This window comes from Atta colombica, unplaced genomic scaffold (genome assembly GCF_001594045.1).
Source record: "Atta colombica isolate Treedump-2 unplaced genomic scaffold, Acol1.0 scaffold9, whole genome shotgun sequence".
Classification (NCBI taxonomy): domain Eukaryota; kingdom Metazoa; phylum Arthropoda; class Insecta; order Hymenoptera; family Formicidae; genus Atta; species Atta colombica.
In genome coordinates this window covers 774,286-783,551 of record NW_017259583.1, presented here as the reverse complement: position 1 = coordinate 783,551, position 9,266 = coordinate 774,286, and the positions used below count along the sequence as shown (strand labels likewise).

At 30.4% G+C, this 9,266-nt stretch overlaps 1 protein-coding gene across 1 annotated transcript in view; it reads right to left on the bottom strand.

Moving 5' to 3' along the window:
* The window catches only part of LOC108693480 (protein diaphanous), a 114,710-nt gene that overhangs the window by 867 nt on the left and 104,577 nt on the right, over positions 1–9,266 (bottom strand). The window contains exons 9-16 of the mRNA XM_018202462.1: positions 5,934–6,275; positions 5,665–5,807; positions 5,322–5,589; positions 5,017–5,256; positions 4,675–4,929; positions 3,565–3,729; positions 3,247–3,490; positions 731–812 (exon numbers count right to left, since the gene is read on the bottom strand). Coding sequence (XP_018057951.1) covers positions 731–812; positions 3,247–3,490; positions 3,565–3,729; positions 4,675–4,929; positions 5,017–5,256; positions 5,322–5,589; positions 5,665–5,807; positions 5,934–6,275 — 1,739 coding nt within the window. The remainder of the gene's footprint in view (positions 1–730; positions 813–3,246; positions 3,491–3,564; positions 3,730–4,674; positions 4,930–5,016; positions 5,257–5,321; positions 5,590–5,664; positions 5,808–5,933; positions 6,276–9,266) is intronic.

Sequence of the window (9,266 nt, the reverse complement as noted above, 5' to 3'; positions counted from 1 at the left end):
AAATTATATAAAATTATATACATTAAAAAAATTATATATAAATATATATAATTATATATAATTATATGTAAAACATTTTTTCCTGGAGCGTTTCAAGAGACAGGAGTAAGATTAAGATAAGTAACAACATAATAAATAATTTTATTATTTATTAGTACATTTATTTATACACATGTTTAGTGGGAACAATTAGGAAGATCATGAAAGTTGTGAAAGAGAATACATGGATTTTTTCGTAAAAGAAACGCCACTTGAACGGTTGTGAATTGGAAAAATTGGCAAAGGCCATTAGATGTCAGATCATCATGCCCTCTAGTATTACGTGTCTGAACTGCTTCAATTTCATCACAGTTTTTCTGGGCAAAAATGGGCGAATGAAATTACCTATTATTCTTACACCGTGGCCCATTCTCTATATCTTTAAATATAACTATATCTTTAAATATAACTAACAAAATTTAAATTAGATATTCCTATATAGTCGTTATATTGTTTTCCAATAAGCGAGTAAATTATCGTAAATTATTCGTAAGCAAGTACTTTAAATTAATAAATTGATAGCAATCGTTATTAATTTTTCATAAATTGATGGATATGTAACATATTTGTACAGTATTGTACAAATGTGTGTTCATATTCATAACGTGCGTATAATATATAATAGGAAGAAACTGACTATTCTATTTGAGCGTTCACGCATTCGTTTTGCAATTTATATGATAATACTTACGTCGAAAGTTCTCTTCCTAGCAAGCCAGTTCCGACTAATCCAGTACGCGATCGACTCCTATTTAGTTGCGCTCTCCTTTCCGCTGTAAAATTAAGATATAATTAAAATAGGCTTGATATTATTCGAGAATAATAGGATTTACTATTGGAATGTATTTTGAAAGAATTTATGCACTTTATAAGTGAAACGTTTTTCTTGATAGCTACGCGAAAGAGGAATGGAACTTTATATTTTATATACATTAATCATATACCGACATTCCAGCAATATATTTTTGCATTAAATAATACAATTTACTTTACAACATTTAATATATCAAGGAGAACAAGATTAAGACAATCAAGTAATTTGTTACTGCATTTAATTACAAATATGTATATATATATATGGGAAAAAGTTCGTGGCGTTTTTTAATGTTATCTAATGGGAAAAACATCACGAACTTTTTCCCACACTTAATATATGTTTTTATACAAAACAGTCTTTGGTACATATTTTATCAAAAACACTCAAGTACTTTGTGTCACACTAAAATTTGTAACAATTATAATAAAAAAATACATAAATAATCATAAAAATCATGTAAATTTTTATAAAATACTGAAGAAAAAAAATTTATTTTAATATTACATTATAATCACATCAGTAACAGAAAAAAATTATAAAATTACACATTTACCTCATATTTCATTGAATTTTGTAATTTGAATATAAATGATCGAAATGAAGCATTTTGACTTTATTATTTTTATCTTACTATTGTGTTCTCATAATTTCTGTAATATGATTACAAAATCAATAGAATATATTTTTGTGCATCAAATATGTACATAAAACTCACTTTTTATTACAAATATCCATTTTCATTTACTTAAAAAGTTTATATTAATTAAATAAAATATTATATAAAATTTATATGCTATATGAAAATAATATATATTTCAAATTTTTAAATTCTTCATAAATCACAAATATTACAATTATCAGTTTTGAATAGTTCGCTCGATATGTTTCATCCATAGGTAAACGAAAATTTTATGTATGTATTGTACATTATATCAAAACTATATATTGAGTTTCGCTATTTTCAAATAAATAAAAAAAATATTAAAGATTATTGACATTAATGCAAAGTAATGATTCCTACACTGTATCTTAAAAATATAATGACACAATATTAGATCATAAAAATATTGTTGCACAACACGAGAATGTCGCACATTTTTAAAAATCAAATGACTTTCAAAGTATGCATCATAACGCTTTTTCGAACAAGTTTCTTCGCAACAATAGTTACAAAATATTTTTTTTCTCTCGCGTCAGTTTTTCCATTTTTAGTCTTGTACAAATATTAGCAGCAAATAATTCTATTAAATATTTATCGGCATTTGTCAAAACTTTCACTTATTCTTCCATGAACTATCTTTTAGTTTTTTCAATATATTACGATTTTTTGCTAAATTACTTGTTTCCGGAATGAATTGCTTGTATGTATTTGCGGGTTGTCCAGAGTTTTCGGACTCTTTGTAGCAATACGAATAGAGTTTGATTTTATAAAATGCAACGGATTATTTTCCGACAATAACATAACTCTACTTATTTCTGTCACTAGTGGCGATTGTGTTTTAGTTATCTGTTCACTACTCGAAAATTGAATAGATATGCTCGAATTTAAAAAGCCTTTTCAAATCCTGTATGTTTTGACTTTCGTCATATCGTGTCAAGTTTTCGAAATTTCTCGATCTTAAAAGTTTCATCGCAGTGAAGGCCTGTTTGAGTATTTTAGTATGAAAACCATCGATCGATTTTGACATCTTTTGATTTACAGAATTCATGTCTATATCTGACGTATCGATAATCGATGGCAGTACTCATATTGGTAGATTTTGCAAATAAGCATGAAACTTACTGTATTTTGCAATTGTATTGCTCGCATGTATACGTTTGCAATTCAATATAGTGCGGCACACAATGCTGTTTCTTTTGCGTATTTTGTTGACTACGACGCGTCTTTGCTTAATCGAGCTAAGAATACACGCTCGATTAACAGAGACGTCTCCATCGATCAATGGGCTTGACTCTTAATGCACTGGACTCAAAGTTTCTAAATGTTTTTAGTAAAACGTCTCTTTTAGATATCTCATCGAATACCGGCATCGTCGCGTAATACGCGCGATTACAACGACTGCACAGTTTCTTTTTTTTAACGAATGTAACTTTGGACGAATGCTTCTGCCTAAGCGTCTTTTTCGCCTCGTCTAGTATTTGTTTATAGATTTCTTGATTTTCTTCCGGCGTAAAGAAATTTATTGAATTGCCCGTCGTGCATATTTCTTCAGCCATAATCCTGTTGGGGAACATATGGCATCGCACGATTTTAGTTGAAGTTAGATTTTCACATTCGTGCATTAACTTATTTCTAATAGATTTGTCTAAAATATTACTAAATAAATATGCTTGAGCTGCTTGGTCCTTCTTCACCATTTGTCTCCTGATGTATGTCCTATACAACTTACCACCAGCTACGCGGGTTTGTCGCTTGCGTCGTTGATCTGGCCTACTAAAGGCCGATCCAGTCTGCAACGCTTCCATCAGACTATCCATAACACCTTCCTGAGTCTCATGTGCGTTCATATCGACTAATGCGCGTTTACGCGCAGCTCGTGTCGCCTTTTCTGCTTCTGCTTTTTCGCGCGCTTCTCTCGTCCGTCTCTGTTTCTCCTCGCCCTCCTTCAGCTTTATTATCTCCTTCTGCGATTGCTACGGTGAGAATATAGAATCGCATTAGATAGCGATTGAATAGACTGCGACGTGACGTATTAGCGCGTATTTACCAAGAAATCATCTTTAAACGTCTTGATATCGCCAAAGAATTCCTCTATGGTGTACTTCTGCTTGTCGAAAGAGAAGAATTCTGAGATGTCCTTGTATAGAGTGTCCATATTTTTAAACATATTTTGCAGAACTTCGTAAGATTCTCTAGCTTTCTTCGCGAATGGCTATAAAATAACTCCGTTAAGGAAATATCTTTGTTTGATCAACACACAAGATCAATAAATGATGTTAATGATATTCAGTAAGTAAAAGAACATACACGTTTTCAAGGGTTTTGTGACTCCACTCAGGGATCATTTTATTTCTATGTTTTCTTATATATTTTTTTTCTATTTTCTTTCTAGAAACCGAAAATAATCATTATAATAATATTAGTCTTAAGGAAAAATTGGTACATCGGTACATTGAAATATAGTGAATAAAATCTTTATTTACATCGTTATAAAATCACTATCAATTATATTTCAATAATTTATTTACAAAATTAATTCCAAATTGGATCAAATGCGAATAATATTGCTCAACAAAACGTTAATTAGATTATCTTATATCTTTATATATATCTTTTTATATCATCTTTTATGATAATAACATATTTTAATATTATAATATTTGTATCGGTATCATGCTTTGCAACGCTTGCAGTGGGGAAAACAGTATCGAGATAAAAAATGTTATAATAAAAAACATAATCTAATTAGCGTTTTGTGATGCAATATCATTCGCATTTGATCCAATTTGGAATTAACTTCATAAATAAATTATTGAAATATAATTGACAGTGATTTTATAACGATGCAAATAAAGATTTCATTCATTTCAATGTATCAATTTTTTCTTAAGTTTGGCGTTATTATAATATGACTATTTTCGAAGAAAAATACATATAAGAAAACATAGAAATAAAACAATCCTCGAATGATCACAAAACCCATGAAAATTGTACCCTCCATTGCTCAATGCATACTCAGTGATTGTTTAATATGATTGCTATTAGTTCTTTAGTGAAGTGTAGAAACTATTTCTAATAAGAAATAACTCAGCGTTCATTAAGCTATTTTATCCGTTGAATGATTAAGGATTATTAACAAAAAATTAATGAAGGATACTTTCATGACATCTATAAATAAGTCCTCATCACACTGTGGAACTTTGGCATTCGTAAGATCCTGTTCGAGATTACGAATATTGGTCTCCATTTGACATAATGTTCTCTGAACATTTTCTAAAGACACTCTACTGGCACGGTCTACATGTGCTATTTCCTCAATAAAGCTGAGACATTCTGGGAACTTTCTCTCTATCGTATCCACCAAGTAATGCATAAGAGTTTGCTTGTTATCGATATCTTTAGTACTGGTCAACTAAAAAAAAAGTCATGAAACTGCATCGAAACAATAAGCGATTCGTGCATATACTACACATACAGACATATATGTTACAGAACAAACCTTTGTAAGAAAACTAATTTCGAATCCGAATGCTTGGCCATTTTTGGAACCGGAATTCATATAGTTTCCGAGTAACAATATTAATTCGAGAATTCGTGCAAACTTTTTGCTACTTTTCACTTCTTCACATGCTGTTGTAGCCGCTACTATGTCAGGTTTTATATCCTGTATCAACTCTTCATATCGCAACATAAAGCTTAATGATCTCAATCTAGGTAATAATCGTTTTATTGTAGATATCTGTAACATTGATGTCAGTGAAATAAAAAGATAGAAAAAAATTATACAAAAATTAAATACATTACCGTAACACAAAATTGTTCTGCTTCAGTTAAGTCATCGTATTGATCTTTGTACATCTGTAATTTTGACAATTGATCTGGCGGAGGTAAGTATTGAATTAATCCTTGTAATATATTGTCAGAAATAACTGGTCCTTCACATCGAAATAAACATCGTTTTACTTCCACGTAAGGCATATGCTTTAATGTCCCACCGAGAAGTATTGATATATTTTGAGCCGCCTTATTATCTAAAACTTTGAGATCCTTTACTTTTTTCGTTGGGGCTGACCTACGTGTATGAAAAATTTATTAATATCTTATGTAATATCATTTAAAAAATGATAATTACTGAGGTGAAATTTACTTATCAACTACATCATCTATTTTTTTCCCGCTCGGTTTGGAAGCGAACTTCTGTGCAAGACCGTCCAATATTTCTGGACTAGCTAATTTGTCTTCTTGTACTTTTGTCCAGAATGACTTTTCTGTCATTCTGTGAGGTAAAATCTGAAATACATAAAGTTTTATATAATAGAAATTATACTACAGTAAAAAATTGTGGATATTAAAATCATTATATCTTCTATACCGATAATAATTTATTTGATTAATATAAGTATATTATATGCATACCGCTTTCCAATTTGCTCTTTTTAATGGTCCGTCTACTTCCCACTTCTTTTTCGGTTTTAATCCATGAGGCAAAATTTGTATCACTGGAGGCGATGGAGATAATGCCCCCATTATCGGTGATGATAGAGGATTTATTCCTGGCATAGGTGGTGGTGGAGGTCCTCCTATTCCAGGCATAGGTGGAGGTGGAGGTCCTTTTAAACCGGGCATAGGCGGAGGAGGTGGACACGTCATTCCAGACATAGGTGGTGGTGGAGGTGGGCCAGGAAGAGGAGGTGGCGGTGGTGGTAGTTTGCTACCCATTTCAGGCGTAGGTAGAGGAGGTGGACATACAGCAGTCCTCTATATATAAAATAAAACAAATGTTTTTAAAATTATTCAATTTATGTGCTAGTTGCGTATTTCAAGATGACAAAAACGCTATCTAAGTAACAATCGTATATACGGTCTGAGTTTTTTAAATAATTTTGCATTACTAATATAAATATTACTAATATAAATATTAGAAAATATTAAATTTTCATTATTCAAAATGACTATTATTCAATACAAATGTTAAATAATAAAATCTGATTTTGATTAAAAAATATTTCTAAAGACCGACATTGCACAACAGCCGACTTGTATTCAAATAAAATACAAAATCATAATAAAAATTAGAATCATTAAAATATACAAGATATCTCATTTTAACTTTGACACCGAAATATCTCGAAAATTATAAAAGTTATGGAAAAATGTTTCAGACAAAAGTTATAGGTTTAAAAAGGTTCATTTAATAATGACTTATTCGACATTGGCGTGGCGTTGCCACGGTCAAAACGAGCTCATTTTAAATTTTTTTAATGAAACTCTCTAAATTTTATTGCATATTACTATACTCCTTCCTGAGACTTTTCCAAAACACATTATAACTTAATTCACTTTAGATCAGCTGTTTTGAAATTATCGAAATTTATATGATAAGATGTTCACCCAACAAAAATCGATGGCTGATTCGGCTAGGGAAGGCAAGATCGAGAGATACTCCGACTAATGAAAGTAAAATAGGAGGATTAAGGAACTTTGTCATTACGTATCACTCTCGGAATTAAATGTTCAAAGTGTGCACTGTTATTTTCCAAGCACAAAATCAGTCTGCATTTAAAGTTTTGCAAAACTCTTCTGAGTATTTGTGGTACTTGAGTTTTTTCTGACTCTTTCCATCATATCTCGTGGTTGCTTCCTGATACACAGCTTTCTTTCATATATTCCCATAAAGTAATCTAGAGGATTTAGATCCAGTAATCTTGGAGGCCATAAGCCTGATCTTCCTAGACCTATCTAATAATTTGGATGTGTTCAAACATTATCATTGAAACCAAAATCTTTAGAGAACATCCAGGAGAATGTCCTGGTAAATGATTTTAGAGAAAATCTAAGTAAATTGGACCATTAATTGTATATTTAAAAAAATGCAGCCTAATAATTTGATCATTACATATTCCAATCCAAACATGAAGATTCCAACGATGCTGATTGACCTGTCGATATCAGTGAAAATTTACTGTAATCATTAATGTCTATTGAGACTGCCATTGCTATGAAATGTAGCATTCCAAAAGAAATTTGAATTCTATTCCAATGCCCATCTATAAAATTGAACTTTCAATCGTAGGAAGGACTATAATAATATGCAATAAAATTAAAAGTCCTATTTAAAAATTTCAAAGTGACCTCATCGTGACTTTGGCAACGCCATCCAATGTCAAATATGAATATAATCGATAAATAAACTTTCTTAAGGGGACGCTGAAACGATGGTCGAATCGATGTGATATAAAATAGATTTTTAATTTCAAATAAAATATTACGTACATCAAGGAAACATATGCATTAATTAAAACACATATGATGGTAATATACCCAGAGCGTATGAATTAACTAAAATTCATAAGCTTGGCAATCCGCTAAGAATTATTGTTTCGTCTGTCAATAGTCCATTATATTAATTGTCATTATTCTTACATAATATTATTAATTATACCATACCTGAAGCATCTAGCCAAGTAAAAAATAGTTTCCATTTTGTTAACAAATTAAATGAAATTATTTTAAACCTGACAATATTAGCTTCTTTAGAAGTAATGTCCCTTTTTACTAATGTTCTCATAGAACTAGCATCTGAGAGCATTAAAAAAAAGATGGACCATATATCTTGTAAAAACACCTTTAAACGAATTTTTAATTGTATTACATTTTGTTTTAAACTTATTTTTCTTTTAATGGCAATTTCTACAAACAAATTTTTGGCACCTCCATGGGATCTCCAATATCCCTTGTTATAGCTGAAATAATTTTACAAGATCTAGAATCTTTAGCTATTGATAGATTACTTACACAACTTTCTTTAGATATATAGACGACATTATATTAGCAGCTCCTTCTATTTTGAATGAATTCTATTTTGAATTTTTAACACTTTTAATTCGTACGTACAAGACTAAAGTTTACTATAGAATTTGGAGAGATTGAATTTTTTGGATACTATTGTTATTGTCAACGAAAATAAAATCATTTTTGATAGATATCAAAAACCAACCTTTTCATTCAGGTAGATTTTTAAATTTCCATTCCCATCATCCTTTATGTCATAAGAGAGGAGTTATAGCGCAGTTGATAGAATTGTATTATTATCTCACCTTAAATTTCAATAAAGAATTTTATTGATGCTATTCACACTTTTTTAGATAATGGCTATTCTCTCTTAACTTCATTTTTTGTGAATTTTTTTCACCATACAAAAAAGAATAATTCACAATAAAAATATATTCACAATAAAAATAAAACAGATAATATTGGGAGTGTGCATTAATTTTAAAGGATTTTCAAGAGATAGGCGTGACTAGTACTATCGCATCAGGCCATATTATTGCTACTTTCATATTCAAGCACCATGTGGCTTTAGTTTTCAGTATGTGTCATTTTGTCGAATTGTAAACAACACTGTTTTTTTGAGCATTGAATATGTCGAATTTTATGCCAACAAAACGCTATTTGCGGGAAGCTTTGCTTTTTTGCTTTCATTTGAAGAAAAGTGTTGTTGAAAATCAAGGAATGTTGTCAGAAGCTTATGGTGATTATACTCCATCGATTTCAACATGTGATTGGTTTCAATATTATAAAAAAGGTGATTTTAACAGGAAGAGAAAGAATATCCAGGCCAGTCAAAAAAGTTTGAAGATAAAAAAGCTTTCTTCGATCAAGAGTCAAGTCAAACGCAAGAACTTGCAGAATCATTAAATGTTAATGTATCATAAAATGTCGATCAACGATTTCCAGACGTTTGAAGGC